This window comes from Kwoniella shandongensis, chromosome 12 (assembly GCF_008629635.2).
Source record: "Kwoniella shandongensis chromosome 12, complete sequence".
Lineage (NCBI taxonomy): Eukaryota > Fungi > Basidiomycota > Tremellomycetes > Tremellales > Cryptococcaceae > Kwoniella > Kwoniella shandongensis.
In genome coordinates this window covers 405692-426776 of record NC_089298.1, presented here as the reverse complement: position 1 = coordinate 426776, position 21085 = coordinate 405692, and the positions used below count along the sequence as shown (strand labels likewise).

Sequence of the window (21085 nt, the reverse complement as noted above, 5' to 3'; positions counted from 1 at the left end):
CGTGATGTGTCAACAGTTGTGACTAATCCATGAGCGACACCGTTCCTCTCAGATCTCTACGAGCGGCATTGGATGGCAAAACACGCGATACTACTGCTGGATATTTAGACCAGATCTCATCTTCCGTAAGTGTGTACGGAACGATGATCACATCTTCCGTTGGGACTCATTTGCCGTACTCTCAACCATACATACAGTTCGCGCATATACAGATTGGGTTCACAAATTGACGTTGAAGTGCTGTCATGTTCGTAGATCCATTCTGGTTCACATCGTAAGTATGTGCAACTCGTTTTCGTACTTCGGTACCCTCGTACTACAGTTAGTAACGGTATCCCTTGATGGGAATCACCTTACCCGAAAATTCCCAACAGGTCTTATATGGTCCCCTACATTCGTTACGCTCCGTTTCCGTTCCTTGACTAGTATAGACGAGCGGATGGAGCGGACCCGTAACCGGTCAAGGCGACCGCTTCTCAGCCTTGAACTGCCTCCGAGAGCTCCAACAAGATGACACGAGAACGAGACGAGACAAACATGCTGTGTAATAATGGGTCCGAAGAGCTCGGAGTAGAATAGCGATCGCATGACGAAACAGAACAACTGACGAAACAATGCAAAAGAAAAGCCTTTTCGTGTCTTGGACATGCCGTTAATATGGAGTAACGTCAACATAACAAACCCAAAAACAAGGTTAATCTCCGGTACTCTTTCCAGTCAAAAGTACCCGATCAACACCTCACAGACACAAGGTATGTTCATGTAATGTAATGCCGTGAAAACTCCCATCTTCCCGCGGGGCTAACGGTCGTGATCAGCCTCCGAACGTGCAAAGGTTATGAATCCACAAATGACGACTATGGACTGACTATCTTATTACAACGCCACGCCGGACCGTCAAATACGTAATAAAGGGCCATACTCTTCCCTGCTACCACTTTCAGCAGCCACAACGACACCCAAAATAGGATCGGTCAGCATTGGGATGTATGTATGTCTATGAGTCGTGTGGGAAGAGATGGGATAACCATCGCTCATCTGCGAGACATTCCCACGTTATCGCCCATGCTGTGTGTCAAGAGGACCGAACGATAAGGTTGTGGTAGCCTAGCGAGACCGAGATTTCGATTGCATCGTTACACAGTGCATGCATTGCTCTCTGGGCAAACTGGTCTAACGCTTAATCACCGGTCTCCCAGATCCGAATAATGTGGATGCACTAGTATACATGTCTCCCCCCGTACCTGTGATTCACGTGTGGAGACAGCTTCGAAGCTTGGCAGAGGGGAAGAGACTAGTCGTTCCTCACGGAGACTTATGACAATATGCGTGGTACAAAGGAGATTACTGTAGTTCTGACAGAATAAGCGTCGATCGTCGGACTTCGGGTTCTGTGTTCGATAGACGGCACCCTGAAAGTTGGCCCGACAAGACAAAAGCATATATAGTAATTGTCTTACTTGACTAGGTTCAAAGTTCATAGTAGCTTGCGCATGCGTGGGTTCTTTGTGCACTGCAAAAACGGTCAAAGTCAAACTGTGCAATTGTCCATCCATGGCGCCCGGAAGGTTTTGCGTTGTAATTGGTGGCTGCCGCAATCAATCGAGGGTTTTATATAGATATACCCTTGCGGGGACAGGGGTTTAAAGGGGAGGGGGCGGGGACAAGAGGGGGGGGGAGGAAAGAGAAAAGCCACCACCGAATGCATACACTCATTGCCGAGCATGAAGAAGGTGTGAGATGGGGTCATACATATGATGTTACAGGATGTCTTGGTCGGCGATCAGTCAACCTTGCCAGGCCAGAACGAAAGAAGAGAGAATGGACCGAGTAAATGCGATGTCTCGGATCAGCCAGAATAGCCGTAAAAAATGTTCCGAACGAGGAAGGTGGGGAGTGTAACTTTACATCTGCAAAACTGTTTCTCATCCCATTTCTCCTTCCGCACAATTCGGCCATTTGTTGGTTGTAATAGAAGTGTATATACGATACGCAAATCATCGTCATAAGGGGTTAGAAGAGAAACATCCGTCGGACATGATCTTGCAACTCGTTACCGTTAGTTAGACCCTTGTTCCCAGACATACGTACAGTACATTTCCCCGAATAACCCTAAGGGTTCGTTGGGTGGTCCCCTCCCACTCTCAAGGCGGAGTCACTCGAGTACGTTACGAGTAGGCTATTCGCGTTAGTCTCTGGTGCAGATCAAAAAGAAGCAATTGTTCCGGAAACAAAAGACATTCAGTGGTAGTGGTTGGTAATGACGGGACAGGATACAAAGCAGACATACCCATGCTGCCGGCTTCAAGTGAACCCCTTGTACGGCATAACATCTCCACAAAGAGAATCTGAAACGCTGGGTGGGAACCAAAGAAGTCGTCGTCGGCCTCACTTGACTTGGATCGTCGTGGTTCGATGATGTCTTGATTCGGCCTACCCGATTTCTTCCACTCTATTTTACCCATTACTAAGAAAAGCGGAAGGGACACTGTCTCAATAGCTAAAACGATAAAACCAAAGTATACATGACTGGAATGTCGTCGCATCTCACTTCTTGATCATCATTATCATCTTCACCGACATCGCCTTCCCACCATACTTGGCCACTTCCTCGCCAGCTCTCACTTGCGTATCGATCTGAGTCACCGACTCATCAAATCTTGACAGCCCGCTGGCCTACATCATATCCACGAGTTTAGCAAAACACCGATGGGAGAGGATCTCAGCCAAAGACGTGAGTAATGCTTCCTCCAGCCTGTCTGTTACAGTTCGCGGTGCGACCTGGGACTGCTTGTATTGGCACACTCTGTCATGCTTTGTCCATTCAATTTATTCCCTTGATGTGTGTGGATTTTGTCTGGATTCTGTGATACAAGATGAGGCGGTGTCCGCCGTTCTCTTTTTTGTTATTGCTCCCCTTGCGCACGAGCGCGCTAGGAGCGGGTGATTCGTGTCAAGATTTAAAATATCCCATGTTCCTTGACTCTCAATTCTTTCCGGTCTCGTCTCGGTCTCACCACCAGAATCACCAACTATCGAGAACAAGGAACCTACCTGCATCTACCCTTTTGTCCTTTGTCCTTTTCGTTCTTATTCGTTCTTATTCCCGTTAGCTTTGAACTATATCCTATGGGTTTTGAACAAAAAGGAACCAGGTCTGAAAGGAAATGCGTCATAATGCGAGAAGCGGAAAGCCAAAAATCACAAACCAATTCATTCGAACCCGAAAACGCGCGGTCGCTCCTCACCTCACGGAGAGGATGTTGCTATCCTCTCCGATTAGGAGTGGTGCCAGTGCAGTAGGGGAGGTGTGGAGGTCAAGGCAACGCCCAGTCTTTATCAGATTTAGCTTTGTCTTCCCCACCTTTTCATCTTGACACGCGGGAATAGGTTCCAATCTAGGTCCGAAGTGGAGGGTCGACAAGGTCGAGGGCATGGGGATGTATGTGCACAAGCACTCAAGGGTTCAGCCTCTACTTTCTTCATACGACAATAAGGTGGCTGCGAGCTTTGGTCCTCCAAACCAGACTTGGTGATCAAGCCAAGCACACGCGGCTGTTGTGTGCATGAATGGTTGATCCGGTCACAACAAGCCTCCGACCCTCTCCTCCTTGTTCTCCCCTTCTCATCATCGATCGATCCCCTTGTCCCACCATGAAACAGCTTCCCGCTTACATGGACCGTAATTATACCGTTGTTCTTTGGTTCTTTTCGTCGTACTTTCTCGTTAACCAGACTCTTTCTTGGTGTGCTACAATCATCGTGATAGCCAGTGTGCAGACCGCTGACCAAATCTGATCCACTCAGATCTGACTTGAACCTTACTCCTGTACCATATATCTCCTCACTACCGTTCATAGCCCGAAACAGGTCTCGTTACGTCGCCATATCGTCGACCTCGAACCAAAATACGAACCCGATCAGCTGTACATATATGATATAGAACAGAATAACTTATCGCAACAGAGGAAACCATCATATAGGATACGCGGTATTAGCATTCGGCTCACGGACTACAGACAGCATTCAAGGCATCAAGGTGAGCTCAACAACCCTAATAACTGGTCGTGCCCCCGTCCTCAACCAACGAGATCCACTCGATTGGAAACAGCCCTTTCCTTCTCCAATCCGATCACTCGGAAGACGCCCCTGTGTATTCTTCGTTTCGGGCCCTTTTGAGCTGCGTGACACAAAGCTCGAGCGAAGGAAGCTGATTAGTGGCTTCCAAACCTAGCACTTACCAAGGCCCGCTATCCTCGTTTGTGGAACCATTATTACACCTGTCCTCCTGCTGCTCAACAGCTATCGGTTGTACGACATACACGCAGTCAATTTCCTCGTGCAGCATTCACGTCAACGGTCGCCATAACCATCACGACCGTCTGGTGACTTGTGTGGCAATAGATATCTCGAAACCCGTTTCGGGTGAGTGATGCTTTCATACTCTCGGATCAAAGGACATGAAACGGTCCTTTAGGCCTACCCCCCCTTCCTTTGACGCTATCGGCTTCTCGCCTGGTCCACTTTGATCACCCATGCTCGATCACAATTTCATCCCTTCACCCTCTTTTCCGTGATTACTGTTCGGACCTCCCGCAGTTGGCTGGAATCAAGGGACAATGACTGCTTTGACCTCATTGCTAGTTTGCCCCATGTGATGACTGCCGCTCCTTGTCCTTTTCACGAAGGATCGTGCATCCTTCCCCCTTTGCTATAAGATCACTATGGTGGCCAATCCCGGACGAAAAGGGGGTCTGGAATGCTTTTCGCTTCTGACGAGGCGTCGGGCGAAGTCACCATCTTCGTAGTCATTCGGCTTTTCCCCTTTCTGTCATCATACGAGTCAAAGCGTGCATTATCCCGAAGTCTATGTAAATCATGCTGACCTCTGTGTGTTCCCCTCTTTTCTCTCTCCTGCTCTATCGCACGACCTGACACGACTTCACAACGACTCATCAATTCATCTTGCTACTATATAATCAACAACTTATTTGCCAATCGTTTTGTCCCTGCCTGTAACAACAACTATCACTCTGCAGTCTTGATACGTATAATCAGTGAGTGGCATCGCTGAGACCTACGTCAAGGTGGCAAGCGCAATTCGCTGATGAGCTCATAGATCTATAGTCTACTCCCAATCATGGACCAAAACCACGCACCCCCCTCTCCTATCCGACAACACCGACCGTCATCCCGACACGGAAACCAGCCTTCGCAAGACCCTTCTACAACCCCTATTGACAACAAGCTAAAGAACCCCGTTGGTCTAACTCGACCTACAAATCCATGCACCAGTCCACCCGTTGCCACCAGCTCCTTGACTGCTTGGACACAGGAGTCTAGCGATCCTTCCTCTCTCGCATACGTCAGTCGCCCTCAAGAAGAAGGGGAAGCGTCTGCAGTGGAATGTTGGCGTGCACAAGCTGTGTCGTGGGATAACTCGAACACGCAGCCTTTAGCGTCCTCGAGTCGATGCCCTAGCCCTCATCAGGTCTCGATGGATATCCCTCTGGGACAGGAATCGGCATCCGGCTCCTACCATTCCTATCCTTCTTCATCCCTGCTCACGTCCGCGCCACTGAACCGAACCGCTTCCGCCAATCCCTCCCCTTCCCCCGCGATGCACTTCCCCGAGCCTTCGCCGTTGCCTTCTCCTGCTCGTCGGAAGCGCAATCGAGCTTCATCTCTTCCCAACGCCACTCCCTTGTTCAAGCGACGAAAATCAAAGCATGATACCCCGACTCCATCGGATGACTGGAAGCGGACTTATGAGCGAGAACGAAAAACGCCAACCAAGATCGATCAGCAAAGGGCCGCCGCTGCTGACCTCGGTCGACGGCTACTCGGTAATAGGTCACAAAAGGGTCCTGCTCAAGAACAGCATTGTGTAGTCGCTTGTCGTCAGCCTGCGATCAACGTCCACTCCCTTCGAAGCCTTGATGCCTCAGAGATACTGAAGAATCCCCAACTTCGACATGATCTCCTGTTCGATAGTCTTGCCTTCCGACCTGTCAATCTTCCCAACGAGGTTCCCAACAAGTCTGGTTACGCCGAGGTATTCACCGGTGGCAAGACCCCTGTCGTCGATCCTCGTGCGTCGAGTGCTGTCGCGGACATGTACTGGGAGACTATCGCGGAGGAGCTGGCGACCGGTTGTCGTTGCGTGAGGTGGAAAATGCCCAAGGGTTCAATGAGGCTAGACGGTAAAACCTTGGGCAAGCTTGAGAGAATACATTCTTGTCTATGTGGAAGGTGGAGAAAGGATTTGAATGAGAAGGAGTGGTGGTCTAGAGCTGCAGTGTGGCCTTCCAGACTCCCCGAGCTTATCAAGAGTAAGTGGACCTAGCTGCTCACATGAGCTTCGGTGCTGACTGTCTTGTTATAGCTTTGCGAGAGATTCTTGTGTCCTTGATGGGCTCAACCACCCCCTGCCCTAACCATTTCGCTCACTCATTCTCCAAAGAGGCGCTCGAAGCTCACGAGGCGACGTGCCCTACCGTCACACATGCTCTCGTACCCGAGCTTTACGCCGCTCTCGACCCAGAGTTCCTGACTATCCAGGTCCGTCGAAGCGTGTTCGACTTGGCTCTCTTCGAGAAGTTAGGAGAGGCTATGAAGGTTCACTGTGCTCCCGTACGGGATGACATGGTGGATGACATGGTCAAGACAGCTTTGTCCGGAGACGTAGCCAAGGGTCTTCGAAAGTGCTTCGACTGTGCCGAAGTGATGAAGCTCGTAAGTATTGACTATTGAATTGTCCCGGCCAAAGCTGATCATCTCACCCCTTAGGATATCGCCAACCACCAAGTTCACGCACTCCGACCTTATCTCTGGGAGCACGCCAACACTTACGAGTTTGCCGCCTTCCAAGGCCTCCTCGTTCACTCTCAGAAGTCTCTTGAATCTTCCCAAACCCGTGACTGGATCAACGCCGCTTCTCGTCGCGTATTGACCGCCGCAGAGCCAAAAGTTCGATCCCACCTGATCGGCAAATGTGGTTGTCGTACCAGCAACGAGCTCGTTGTTCGGGCTCTTAGCGAGGGTTTCATGGATCTAGTCTTTGGGGAGTGGAGCACTGGTGAGAAGTGGCCTCCAGCCGTTCAAAGACGACAGATGGGATCGAACGGTATCCAAGTTGTCGAGGGCCCTATTGCTGGATCGGTCAATGTGCCAGAGTCCCTGAAGATGGACTCGAGGAGGATCAAAGATCTACAGTGAGTCTACGTAACGCGGAAGTCTCTCAGCATATCAGCTGACATCCGTCAAGTGCCGAGGTTACCGACATTGCCGTCTCGCACATGATCCTCCTCGCTTTCCGCAACTTCTTCACCCAGACCAACGGCAAAGTATCGCAAGATGTCATGCACGACAGTCTTACGAAAGCTCGCCTCGACATAGAGATGATGATGGACAAGATCTCGGCGCTTCAACCGAATGTCTCCAGCGAGATTGAGGAATCGCTTCTCACCGATCTGTCATACCGCTTGGCATTCCGAATCGTCCGCCCAAGCGTGATCATCGCCCCAGCTGCGCCTCCAAGCATGGAAGAGATTCGCTCCATCTCCGAGATGGCCAAAACACTCAATGGCTTCATCAGGAAAAACATCCAACGAGACTCAGAGCTCTTGAACGGCAACTTGCAAAGACTTCGAATCGTCCTAAACAAGGTTCTCTCGGATGTTCTCCTCAGCTACAGGCTCAATCCCGCGAGTACATTCTTCGACCCCAACGCGGACAAATGTCAGCGACGCGACTCAATCTCCACTGCCACTGCAGCGATGGCTCTCAACGAGAACGAAAACGACGAGGAACCTAAATCTGCAGCACGAGAGATACGCGAAAGACACGAAACTTGTCTTGCACGATGCAAAGATGAAGAATCGGCCCTGATCAAGATGTATGGTCTTGAAGGTGTCGCGGAGCCTATCAAGGAGATGACAGAGAGGATGGTGAAGCTCGTGGCGTTCAACTTGTCTGTGTTTGGGGAGGTTTATGGCGGACCAGGGATGATGGTTGGGTCGTAGTCGCCTCCTCGTGGTTCGTGGAAGAGATGTGTTCCATTTTTAAACTTGCACCTAATTTTTATAGCATTTGTTTCGTCATCGCGTACTTAACTCCACTTTGATTGTATATATAATGTCACGCAGCATAGTACTATTTGTGTATCATTCGCATAGTTTTCCTCTAATGATCGCTTGCTTGTTTGTGTGTCTAGTCATCATGAAGAAGTCGGATATGCATATATAGGCATTGCGTTGTGCATGGGTTCGTTGAGATTACTCTTCGTTCGTGCAAGGCCTATAGGTCTCGAAGTCACAAAGCAAAGTTCCACGTCACATGTAAAAACGCGTCTCGAGCGGACAAGTCGCATCGCTTTCTGTCTTTCAACCATTCATCCGAACGCTCCGCTCATCTCTGTCTAGATCGATTCAGAGCAGCTCAAGATCTTTCTCGCCCCCAAGTAGGACATAGTCGAAGTACGATGAGATTCGGAATATCCAATATCCTCCTCGCCTTACCGCTACTATCAGCGGTAAACGTAAGTCGTCCTCCTTTCTTTGGAGTCTCTCGGACCATCCCCATCATCTCGAACAACCCAAATAGGTCAAAGATGGACAAAAAAAGGTTACGTGGAAACTGATGAGCGAGACTTTTGCATCGAATAGGCATTACATTTCTATTTCGAATCGAACGAAAAACGATGTTTCTTGGAAGAATTACCGAGTGATACAATCGTCGAAGGTGAGTCTGCACTTCCCCTCTCTCCTTACTTCTCTCCCTTCCTTGGAGCTTCTACCTCGAAGTTGGACGAAGGTCTACCTCTTTCTCGATCATGATTACGCTTAGCCACCACCAGCATGGGCGTGGGTGACCGAGAGCTGACGCATGTTTGTGAGATAGGCCACTACAAAGCGTATTTGTGGAATGAGAATGCGAATGAGTGGAAGATGGACCAAGAGATGGGTATTCACGTTTCAGTCGAGGTGAGTGTGGTCGTTAACATCGGTACGACGTCGAGTCTCGTACATTGCGGTCGGAGTGACAGACGTATCGTCCGATTGTGATGATACAGAAGCTGATCTCAATCGCCCTCGCACGTTCGTAGGAACTGTCTAGTGGACATACGGTAGTCAACACTCGAGGACCGCCTGATGGGAGATTCACATTCACCTCTCACGAACCTGGTACGTATAGTATCTCTTTCCACTCCCACTCTCCTAGTGGTCTATGCCATCACACACTGTCTACTTCGACGTTTGCTCCCTGTTTTGGGAGCAACCCGCTGGGCTTGACTTGAAATCTGACTCAACTACCTCTACTTGTGCTGACTTGTCATGTTGCATTACACCGCGTAGGAGACCACAATATCTGCTTGCACTCGAACATCACAGGCGGATGGTTGAGTACACAACACATCAAATTGTATTTGGACATCAATGTGGGCTCTTCCAAACCTGATGTGCAGTGAGTAACGCGTTTCCCAACTCATCAAGATCAGCTTCCTCCTCCCCACTGAATACCCGGTCCTGCTCCTGTATTCACTTCCGCTTTATGACTCTCGCTAACGCTCGACTCTCGCCCCACTCATCAGATCCGACCTGTCCCACGTTTCCACCCTCTCTTCCAAACTCCGCGATCTCAATACCAAAGTGGAAGATATCCAACGCGAACAACGATACTTGCGTGAAGTGGAAGCGACGTTCAGGGATGCGAGCGAGTCTACGAACTCACGCGCGGTATGGTGGAGTTTGGCTCAGATCGTCGTCCTTGTCGGAGCGGGAGTTTGGCAAATGAGATATCTGAAGGTGAGTCGACGGATCACCTCACGTGCTTGGACTTTGAGTGGATACGCTTGACCAGAGCTGACATTGTATGGCGACTTTAGGTCTACTTTGAAGATAAGAAGTTGAGATGAGATGAAGCAGCATACTGATCACGGATGATAACCAATGCATTTTTGTGTCAACTCATATGATATATAGATCCATCGGTCAGCGACACATGTCTATCCATATACACATCGCATCTAGAATATAGATCTAACTTGATTTAAACCTCGAACTTGTCGGCTGATTCCTCCTTTCCTTCTTCCCAAGCTCGGACTTGCAGACCACCTCCTCTCTGAACGATAACTTCCAACAAGAGGTTACCCTCCTTGGACACTGACACTTCGACAGCACCAAGAGCCTTGGTCTTGACAGTGATGGGAGTCTTGATCTCCTCATCTTCCTCCTCCTCGTCGTCTTCGTCGTCTTCGTCTTCCTCGTCCTTCTCAATAGGGGCTCGCTCAACCTTCTCCACCTTGACCTCGTGCTTACCCTCCCAAAGCTCGAGAACGACCTTGGAAGCGCTAGAAACGGGGATAGCAACTCTTCGTCGGACGGGCAAGGGAGCACCAGAGTCAACGACGACAGCAGCGAGGTTGTCACCCTCTTGGCCGGGGATAACGATACCGATAGGAGCGGAGGTGGTGTCGACGGTAGTCTTGGCAGTAGCAAGGACGTCCTCGGCCTTGAGACCGTCTTGCAGGGTGCTGAGGTGGAGAGCCTGGAGAGCACAACCGACAGCGATCACTTGCGAGGGGTCGATGGCAGCGGTCACAGGAGTAGTGGGAGCAACGAGGAGAGACAAGTGTTGTTGCAATCCGGGGAAGAGGGTGGAAGCACCGGCCAACAAGATCTCGTCGATCTGAACCAAGTCGAGACCGGCAGATTGGACAACCGAGGTAAGCTTGGCACCGACTTGTCGGTAAACAGAAGAGGCGAGACCATCGAATCGGAGTCGATTGATGGCGGAAGAGAGATCCATACCCTCCTTGAGGGATTCCTAAGAACGAGTCAAGAAGGTCAGAAACGGTTTGAATTCAAGTGTTGGACGGAAACTTACGACGGCACAAGTGGCCGCACCACTGCTGGCACTGAGGGATCGCTTGGTGTGCTCGACGGCGATTCTGAGCTTGGCCTCGGCACGCTTGTCGATGACAGAAGCGGACTCGCCACAGGGGAGATCGAGAGCGACCTTGGTCTTCTTTGTGAACTCCTTGGCAAAGTGTTTGAGAAGCTACAGAGGCACACCGATCAGCAGTCGTCTTGGAACACCATGGGGTGGTTGACTCACCAAGTTGTCAAACTCCCTTCCACCGAGCTTGTCATCTCTACCCTTTGCCAAAACGGTGTACTCTCCCTCTGAGGCCTGGATAACACTGACACCCAAGCTTGTCTCTCCCATGTCGAGGACGACGACTCGCTTATCCCTGTTCTCCTCCTCGCCGGCGTTACCCTCCTCGGGGTTACCCAAAAGTCCTCTCTCCTTTCGCTCCTCGCTCAAGCCCACTCTGTAACCAACAAGCACGGCGGCGGCCTCGTCCAAGACTTGCAAAACGCTGATACCGGCATCCTCGGCGGATTTTCGGAGAGCGTCGGTTTGAGCGGGGGTGAACCATGTAGGGGCGGAAACGACGCAAGCCTTGGGCTTGACACCGAGGAAGTCGGTAGCGGATTGCAAAAGGGTGGAGAGGAAAAGAGAAGTGACCTCCGGGACGGTGAGAGTCTTGGTGGAAGGGATGGGCTCTTGAGGAGCAGGGGTGGCGGTTCCTGAGGCAGCGGCAGATCGAGAGGCGGGTGTAGCTTGCTTAGGAGGGGGGATCAGGATATCGACGGTGTAAGCCGGGGTGGTAGAGGTGGAGAGCAAAGGGGCGGTAAGGATAGCAGTGTGGTCTACCTCGTCGTAGCTGTTGACATCGCAAGAGTCAGTACATCAACTGGGATAGTATTTCAACGAAGAGGGACATACGTGTGACCGAGGAGATTTCGGAAACCCATGATGGTGTTCTTTCCATTCTTGACGAGATGGGGGATAGCACCGTTACCGATGTACTAAAACAACAATTCGATTGTCAGCATGAGCCACAGCTGAATGACGAAATAACTCACCACTTGTTCACCGGCATATGAGATGGCACAGGCGATTTGCCTCTCACCCTCCTCGTTAGCGATACATGTAGGGTGTCCCTCCTATACGTGCAACCCAATGATCAGCGTTCCCTTCTGCAGTCAAAAAGGTCATGACACAACCCACCTTGTCAATGACGGCGATGGAGGCGTAAGATTGCCCAAAGTTGATACCGAGAATAGCAGGTGCGGACCTATTGCACGGACAAGTTTGTCAGCATTCTGCTCAGAATTGGACTGTATCCGCTACCTACATTTTGTTTTGTTTTTGTTTTTGTTATAAGTCTATAGATGTCTATTGAAAGAGATCCAACTTTGACTGCTTTCAACGTTGATTCAAGAATAAATCTCGAAAAATCATCCTGCAACTCAAACCAGACACTTCAGGGGCCACTATGACAACGAAGCAAAGAAAGGGGAAAGGAGCCCCCCCCCACTTAGTACAGCCAGATGAGATAATACCGAATCTGATCCCGTCCTTCACATCGGACATTCGTCCTGTGGCAGGCCTTTGCGAGATGGTGGTGGTTCGAGCGTAACGTGTGTGCTTTTCAGAGGTTATTTTCATCAATCTCGAGTTATAACATGACAGTAATAGACTGAGACTACTATCATTCGCTATGCAAGGTGAAGTGAAAGCGACGCTGATGATGGGACTATTGACTAGCTCATCGTACATGCGCCACACTTACTGCCGAACAGTGCGCTGGGCGTAATGAAAGGGAACTGATATGTGTGTCTGTGTGTCGAGGTGATTGGGTGTTGATGGCGTGTCGATCCGTGCGTATGGCTGGTATCTGGTATGGCACTTACCGCGGTAGACCGAAAACGACACGAAGGATCCGACGATGCGTGTCTTCGTGGGATACTCATTTTGGATACTTACTCGTGCGACTCACAAGTTCGGTCGACTTGGTAATAAGTCGTTGTCGGTCTGATTCGTCCACATACAGGCCGTGCTCACCATCAGATTCGGAGTCTGCGCATCACCGCATCTCGGTCATCCCTTTATCTCATCCTGTTCTCTATAATCAACCACGTTCACACCGGATCTTGGATATCGGATATCGATCGAATCACCAAATCACATGTCACGATGTCTCGCATATCTCCAGCTCGTAAAGACAGCGGAAGCAACAAAGGTCTCCCACCACCACCTCTCGGGAGTCTAGGTCTCGACTTCTCAGGGAGAGCAAGTATCGATGGTCCGGACGAGTTTGGAAGCGTTCACTCGTAAGTGGGCTGTGTTCGCCTTCCTGCCCTTTGATACACCCCCTTCGCTGTGTAGACGGTGGCCATATGTATGACTAGCGTCAGCGCCGCGACGGACTCGACTTTGAGGGCAAAGGACCGGGGGGGGAACGCCAAAGGTGCAGTGTGTCCGCCTGCCCGTGCCTTCTAGCAAACCGCTGTGGTCTGCCATTGTCTACCCCACACAGCATATCTTCACCGGGTCTATCGCATCTCCTAAATCCACCGGTTAGACTACCTTAGCTGATCCCAACAATGTCATACAGCAAGTCGAGCAAACCATCTCCCTCGCACTTTGTCCCTCTTCGAGACCTTCACCACTCATCTCCATCACTTACTTCCCTCAACCCCACCACCCCTACGACCGCCACTTCCTCCTCATTCTCCTTCTTCAATACACCTACGAAAGGTGATCAGCCGAGTCCATTCCGACCTCGGATGACACATTCGCCTTCGTTGGCAAGTATTCGCACGACTGGGACAGCCTCCATCCTCAATGGCGATTCTGTCTCGACTCCCACTTCGGCCACTGGGAAACGAATCATGTTCGCTTCTACTTCAATGTCGGCCAGTTCGATACGATCTGCTACCAAGCATCAGCAAGATCAAGTACCGTTCACTCCGACGGGCAGTGTGAGGAAACGATCATCTGGACAATTGCTCTCTGGGATAGGGAAAGGGTTGAACAGAGTAGGAAGTGTAATGAGAAGGAATACGGCGGAAGGGACGACACCGAGCTCGACAAAGTCGAGGTTGTCAAGAAAGACAAGTATAGGCAAATGGAACAAGGACGGGAAAGGCAAGGGCGAGCAGAGGGAGCGAAAGGTGACGGCTAGTCCTGAGAGGCAGTTGGGGATAACCGGGGGAGATGCTGGGATTGGCAGACCTTTCAATACCGAGGTGGGTACCAGCAATTGCCTATCTCTTACTTGCGCTTACACTCATGACCTTGCGCCACAGCATGAGCTACACGTCTCACCTGATCTTTCGGACTTACCACCAGCATGGCTTGAATCGCTCAAGGCGCAAGGTCTTTCAGAATCTGATCTGAAAATGATCACCGACGCTCGAAAACGACAACAAGCAAGACGGAGTCTTCCTCGACCGGAGGATCCGAACGTTCCTCGGACACCGCAGTCAGTTTCGCCCACCAAAGGTACAAGCTCAGCTGGCAATAATGGCTTGTTGCAATCGGGATGGAAGAGCCCCCTGAAGAAGTTTTCGTTCGAGCCAGAATCACCGACGACACCGACGGCTGTTGATCAAGATCGATTGAAACACTTACGATCAGCCGCACGAGACGTTTTTGATGCGGGGTACAGCCCAGTAGTAGGTGGGCCATCCACTATTCAAGCGAGAGAATTTCCAAGGGGGAACCTCGATTCGTATCCCGCTTCAGCGTCAGAGTCAAGTGATATAGACATGGAGATGGATACCCGCCGGGACATCAGAGAGAACGTGGTTATCACACCAAGAGTCTCGAGACGACTTTCGGACCAGCTACGAGGATTTAGGGAGTCCAAGTTTGGCTTGCTGGAGGACGGCGACGATGATTGGGGAAGAAGTATATTGAGTGTAGCATGGGAAGAAGCAGGATCAAGTTCGATCGCTTCGGACGACGATCAGGCGATTCCTATCATCCCTCTCCGGTCCAACGAGCCTCCTACACCTGTCTCAAAGCCTACTACCCAAGAAACAGATCTTGGTCGGGGAGACGGAGGGCGGGATCCATCGAATCGAAAATTGGATAAGCCTGCACATTCACAAGCACTTCGCAATTCGTCTGACTCGTTTGGAGTCCATCATACGTCGTTGTCGAAGTCGACCATCGACTCTCAACTCGTTACCCCGTCCACATCCACAGAGCATCACGTCGAGAATGGAGATGGAGACGGAGACTCGGAGCGAGTCGACAGTGACGAAAAAGTCAGAACCAGGAGCGACTTCCTGGACTCGCCCTTGACCCTCAATACCGCGACATTAATCGACCCACCCTCTCCAGCATATTCCGACCTGCCCACTGCGAGATACCCCCCTCACCACCACCACACACACAGCGAGTCATCTCCCGCTGCTTTACATCGACCATCTCAAAATCTGACTCACTACCCCTCTTTACCAGACATGTCGCACCGGGATTCCGACTCTGATCAAGGCTCGTTCGGTCCTTTCCCCACACCGGGCTCAGTACCAACCAGTATCGCAGGATCATACGAGCATTTACCACTTGCAGATCACGTCGCGTCATGGTCAGACTCGCGAAATCCCCATATCTCATTCCCTACTTCGGCAGTGGGGACGAGCGAATCTCTATCATCAAGTAGAGCAGTCACGCCTGATCCAGAACCACACGCTGAGGACGAAGAAGATCCGAATCATCTTTCGCCGAATCGTACTCGATCAGCAGGACGACGATCCTTTTACTCTACGTCGTCTCATCATCATGGTACCTCGCCGACACCCAGCGAAATGCTAGATGGATTAGACGGTGCAAATCGAGAAGAGAGGGCAAGTATCGCTCTTAGCTTGTTGAGCAGTAGGGCAAGTACGGATGTCCATTCGTTACATGAATTGAGAGAAGCGACGGTGCGAATTGCGTACAAAGGGATGTTATTTCCAAAGCCAACTTCACAGGTCGGTAAGAAGACGACAGAGCTTAAAGAGAGTTATGAAATGCCAGAGGAGGGGGGAGAGAGGTCGTCCGACGATCTCAAAGTGAAGTATGAGCAGGGAAATCACGAAGAACACGAGAACTCTGGGTCGAGATCATACTCTCCAAGCACGACGAGCCACGGGTTGAGGAAGGAGGAAGACAAGTTGAGGGCTAAGGACGCTTTGGACGCGCTGGGAGAAGCGGCGATGCGGATCGTAGTGGATGCGAAGGACCAACAGATAGAGCAAAGACAGGTATAATGTAACGTACTCGTCTTGGACACTGTCATGGACGAGAATGTGATTCTCATGGCACCATCAGCTACTCTCGAGTACTCGTACTTGTACGAGAAGTGTCAGTCAGCGAGCAAGTGATGTCGGGCTCGAAGCTCGAAGCTCGCAGCAACTTGTTCTCCACAGATTCACGGCGATGCAAATAATATTCATGACAAGGAATTTCAGTCTTTATTCACAATCTGATTGAATAATGATGGGGATGATCAAAGCGCTCTACTCGTACTATAACGAAGCGCAAATTAGGTAGTAAAGTACGAATTGTATGGATGGAGTCTTCAAGAATCTACAAAAACCTATTATGGTACACAACATTACTTTTGGGCTTCGGTCAACTACAAACCATCCTCTTTTGTCAATCTCACTCCATCCTGAGTTGACTCCTCCGCTCCCTCCTCTCCCACATCCTCGCTCTCGCTAGAGCTCACGCTGCCTTGGCTAGTGGAGGAGGAGGACGATGGAGGGGTATTGACGATCCTCCCCTTTCTCCTTTCCAATGCACCCAGACCCATGCCGACACCTCTATGCCAAACACTCTGTTCGTCCGCCGTTCCCAATAATGCAATCATGGTCTCGATGAACCAATCTTGCTTCTTGATATAATGAACAACGACCGTTCCACCCCTCTCATTCTCATCTCCCATGAATCGATCTTTTCTCGACGGTCTGACCGAAAACGCTTTATCGATCTTCTGTCGGATATTCTCCAACTTTGAATAGATCTGTTGAGGCGTCTGATCACCCATTGCCGAATTGGAATGTTTCATCTCTTCGCGAAGTTTGGATAGAGGGGATCCTTCGATCAGAGCTTCTACTTGTTCGACAGCGGTCATCTCGTTGGTAGGTGGTCGATAGGCAACACCGAACTTCGATACGGTGGAATACGCATGGGCGGCGTCCGATCCACCACGCAGAGCAACAGTCGAGGTTGACAAACCCGTTCGATTTTCGGATCGAACTTCAGCGACAGCGGAAGGGAACAAGAATCCGTGGGAGTAACTGGAGAAAACGATGGCATACATCAGCTCCATCCATAAGTCATGCGCATACACGTCGAAACGTTCCGAACTCACACTGTACCGGCCTTGGGATGATCGTAGATCCAACACCGTTCGGTCATCCACACGATCTGTTCTCGTTCCGGATGCATATTCATCCACCTGGCCACGAGCTTGTCCTCTTTTCCTTTGGTCAAGGTCCTAAGCGCAGGAGATGCAGCGATGTACTGCACAAGATCGAATGAGAGAGCATAGCATTCTCCCGCCATGAACTGGTTCTTTACGAGGTCTACGAGGGGTTTCAGAAGGTCAGCTTTGTGATCGAAGAGGAAGGGAACAGAGGAAAAAAACCACTCACATCCCCAGAAAGCTTTGGACCTAGGCGCGATCCTGAGTCTCCTTTCCAGTTCCCCGAGCATGATGAACGAATCGTCATCCGCCTTGACAACGTACGAAGGTCTCTTCTCCCCTTTCCAAATCGGAGCAGGTCTATTCTCCCTCCCAACTTCAGAGGACGGTCGAGGTGTGACCTCTGCGTCGAAAGACTGCTCTCGATCTTTAGATGCTCGGAAATCAGGGTCGGAAGGCGAATAAGACGGTCGCCATGAAGAGGGGTACTCCCAGTGAGGGACGGTAGCATTTGCCGCTGCCCAGGAGAAAAAGGCATGCGTCTTGCCACTGTTCATGTTCTCGTCCATGTCCAATAGTAGAATATCGTTGAAAGCTGAAAGAGAGGTCAATACATAGTCCCTCACTCGGGGTTCAGAAGAACACTCACCCTCCATTTCGAGCTTGACCGCGGCCTCATACCTCCTTCTGGGCCGTCCCATGACAAATCGGATTCTGACACCTTCCGTTCCCTCTGTCCTGCTTCGCCAGTGACTCGCGTAGCTCTGTCTAATCATATGTCTTCTCTCTACACCTTCATCCGTTGTGAAAACGCCGATCAGAACACCGACAGGGTCAAGGGCGTCGTTCAAAGCATCCGTTGCCATCTCAGCAGAATAAGGTGGAGACGAATGCGGGTGATATGGCCAAGCAGGATGTGAGGGCGTAAGAGGTTTGAGAGCGAGCTGCTTCGAGGTGCTCGGAGCGAAAGAGTTGACGGGGATGGTGTTGGAGTCGTGGAATGGCGAATGGGGAAAGGTAGGATTGGGGTCGACATGGAGATTGATGTGTGGTGGGGGAAGGGAAGGATCTTGTAAGGAATACAGCGTCGGGTAGTTCGAAGTACAGTACTGTCTCCATGGTAGCGGTTCTTTGTCGGGATTGAGGATATGTTTGAGAGTGGCTGTGAGGGTAACAGCGAAGATAGCCAGACACAGCAGGAACAAACTCTGCGGAGCGAAATTAGCATACCAGTCTTTCAGCGAATCCAAGCACCGATACTTACGATAGTTCCGGGTTCTGTCGGAACAAACAACATGACCCTCGCCAACCATTTCGAGCCCATTACCTTGTTCTCGCCCTTCTTCCTTCCTCCTCTTTGACCTGTCATCAATCTCTCCCTCTCCCTATTTCTCTGTCTCGCCGTCATCCCCTTTCTCGGTGTGAGATCCACCTTCCCTTCTCCGAATCCCAAGACGTCCGAGACGCTCTCGATCAACCATCTCCAATTACGTGTACCTGTCGGGATCAACTTGGTCGCGGATGAGCTTATCCGTAACATTCGAGGTGCGCCAACGCTCGTATTTGATATTGAGATTTTGGGTGAGATGGGACCGTCGATGGATCCTCTTGATGTCCACCATGTAGGACGATGATGTGCCGGACCATGGGATGGTTTGTCGTCTTCTTCTGCTGAACTTCGACTATCAGATCGACTCGCTCCCCATCCAAGTCGTGAGGAAGAAGTCGATATGGATGTCCGAGGACTGGATCCTGAGCCACTGGGTTGAGGACCGATTGGAGACGCTGCATATTCCCCGTGGAGATCTTGCAATGATGGGTGAGGTGAATGATGAGGTGTGGGTACGCGTGAGAGTGGAGGAGAGCCGAAGGGAGTCGAAGGTAGAGAAAGGGGGAGGATGTTGTGAGGATCATGCGGAAGCGGTTGTAGGGACGTGTGAGCTCGTGGAGGGGAGGTGTAATAACCAGTTTCTAGGGGCAGGGATACGTCTCTGAACGCTGGTGTCATGCTGATGGCCGGAGTATTTGTGTGACTTGACGAAGCAGAGCTCGAAGATTCGCCATTGTTATGCAAGCCAGTCATTCTCCAATCCCACTTTGGTCTTCCCGCTGCGTGCTTCTTTGCCACTCGGGGTGTTTCGGTACGGTCTTCGTCGTCGTCTTCGTCTTCCCTTTCTTCGTCAGATTTCGAGATTTTCAAATCCACAGAAGGCAAAGCGAGTCTGTTGCCCGTCAACCAACCTAACGCACTGGGTATCGGCACGGGTCTGACCTTGTTCTCAAGCGAATTCTTGCGACCTGCCGCTGTTGCACCGGTCGCAACGATGGTGGTGTGTCTGGGCGAAGAGATGGATTGTCGACGTCGGGTGATACCTATATGACCGTTCTCATGGGTTGGTGTGATGGGTTGGTTGTGGAATGCGTCTGTGGAAGTGGTATAGGATGGTCGACGAGGATCAGCGACGACGTCTATTGACAATCGTTTGACCTGACGACGGGTGTCCGTAGGTGCTTGAAAGGAAGGAATGGCGGATTGAAGTGGTTGGGAATTTGGGTGAGAGTCGGTCCGCAGCGCAGGGGGACAATGCGAAGTTGACCGAGATTTCAGTCCAGACGGGGATAAAGGAGTAGGAAGGGAGGACGAGGAGGAAGAGGGGAGAGGCGGCGAGGAAGTTGACGAAAACGTTTTGCTCGGACCTGCTGGAGATGGTATTGGCCGTGGCCGGGTTTCAGGGGGAGCTTGGGCGTGTGTCGTGGTTGTGCTAGAAGAAACGCGACGCCGATGATTGCTCTTGTCGATGTGGGTCGCAGCTCGTGGTCGTAGTGGAGGATTGGATGATGAGGCTGACTGGGAGGTGGATGTTGGTGTTGTGATTCCAATATCAACCGTCCTCGCTTCCTCGCTACGAGGAGTAGTAGTAGTATCCCTTTCTCGTCTTTCCCCGTTGTTTTCCATCAACCCTGAGACGGTCCGATCATCTCCTTTCAGTTGCTGCAAGGGGGTTCTTGAGTTCTCTCCTACTGAATTGGGTATAGTTGTCGTTATCGTTGTCGTGTTTTGACCATGGTCGAACACAGTATCAGAGGAGGAAGTCATTATTTGACTTTTTCTGTTGTCGTGATTGTTATCTCTCCTTTTCTTGACATTGCCTATAATACCGCTGCTGCCCCTATGCTGTGATGTCGATTCTAATCATAACCTTTTGTGTTTGGGCGCGAGCTAAGGGGAGATGTATGATATTGGATTTAACCCCTGTGCTGTATAGCTGTGATGGTGGTAGTCGAAGCGAGATCTCTCATTTATCTTGAAAGTGATTGGAAAACCCCAGAAAGCGACAAGCAGAATGCAGCGAGCGAAAGACGGAGATTGTAATGTTGATTAGAAAAGGGTCTATTAAGGGTCTGATCGGTATTATAAAAGGGATTGTAATGTTTGTAATTGATAGGGGATTCGACATCAACAAACCCAAGCCTTCAAAATAGCATTCTTAGCGTGGTTTCCCCTCCTATCCCCCCGAAAACACAGGTAAACAAATCCAGGTACAGTACAAGGAAACACAAAAAAGTTGATTCCGGCCACTGGCAGGTGAGGGACCTCGATGCCGTACCAACCAACCACAGACACAGTGCACACCTCTTCCTCCCCACTGTCTGACGAGATCTATCACTGGGAACCCCATGCATGCATGCATTCGTGCGTGCATTTACTGTACGTACAGCTTCAGTTATACAAGAAGCAAGGAACGCTGACTTTGTGCACTGGTGAAAAATGACTTTCTGGAACTGAACTGCGCAGTAAATGACCCATAC

The 21085-nt window shown here is 50.7% G+C and overlaps 5 protein-coding genes across 5 annotated transcripts; 3 read left to right on the top strand and 2 right to left on the bottom strand.

Moving 5' to 3' along the window:
• Window positions 1-5140: 5140 nt before the first annotated feature.
• CI109_106445 (uncharacterized protein) lies at window positions 5141-8024 on the top strand (the record flags this gene model as incomplete). The annotated part of the gene is made up of 4 exons (XM_032003800.1): window positions 5141-6332; window positions 6386-6735; window positions 6790-7214; window positions 7268-8024. 4 exons carry the CDS (start codon window positions 5141-5143, stop codon window positions 8022-8024), a joined length of 2724 nt encoding a protein of 907 aa, XP_031861798.1.
• Window positions 8025-8482: 458 nt separating this feature from the next.
• Window positions 8483-9916, top strand: CI109_106444 (uncharacterized protein; the record flags this gene model as incomplete). Its single annotated transcript, XM_032003799.1, has 7 exons — window positions 8483-8539; window positions 8667-8742; window positions 8902-8984; window positions 9107-9185; window positions 9357-9465; window positions 9593-9806; window positions 9887-9916. 7 exons carry the CDS (start codon window positions 8483-8485, stop codon window positions 9914-9916), a joined length of 648 nt encoding a protein of 215 aa, XP_031861797.1.
• Window positions 9917-10050: 134 nt separating this feature from the next.
• Window positions 10051-12918, bottom strand: CI109_106443 (uncharacterized protein; the record flags this gene model as incomplete). Its single annotated transcript, XM_065967838.1, has 8 exons — window positions 10051-10827; window positions 10888-11061; window positions 11119-11283; window positions 11335-11731; window positions 11794-11876; window positions 11934-12014; window positions 12079-12145; window positions 12851-12918. The coding sequence occupies 8 exons, from the start codon at window positions 12916-12918 to the stop codon at window positions 10051-10053; spliced, it is 1812 nt and encodes a 603-aa protein (XP_065823910.1).
• Window positions 12919-13047: 129 nt separating this feature from the next.
• Window positions 13048-16115, top strand: CI109_106442 (uncharacterized protein; the record flags this gene model as incomplete). The annotated part of the gene is made up of 3 exons (XM_032003797.1): window positions 13048-13184; window positions 13469-14102; window positions 14163-16115. 3 exons carry the CDS (start codon window positions 13048-13050, stop codon window positions 16113-16115), a joined length of 2724 nt encoding a protein of 907 aa, XP_031861795.1.
• A 368-nt stretch (window positions 16116-16483) lies between these two features.
• CI109_106441 (uncharacterized protein) lies at window positions 16484-20372 on the bottom strand (the record flags this gene model as incomplete). The annotated part of the gene is made up of 5 exons (XM_032003796.1): window positions 16484-17147; window positions 17222-17435; window positions 17505-17870; window positions 17925-18483; window positions 18540-20372. The coding sequence occupies 5 exons, from the start codon at window positions 20370-20372 to the stop codon at window positions 16484-16486; spliced, it is 3636 nt and encodes a 1211-aa protein (XP_031861794.1).
• Between the last annotated feature and the right edge of the window lie 713 nt (window positions 20373-21085).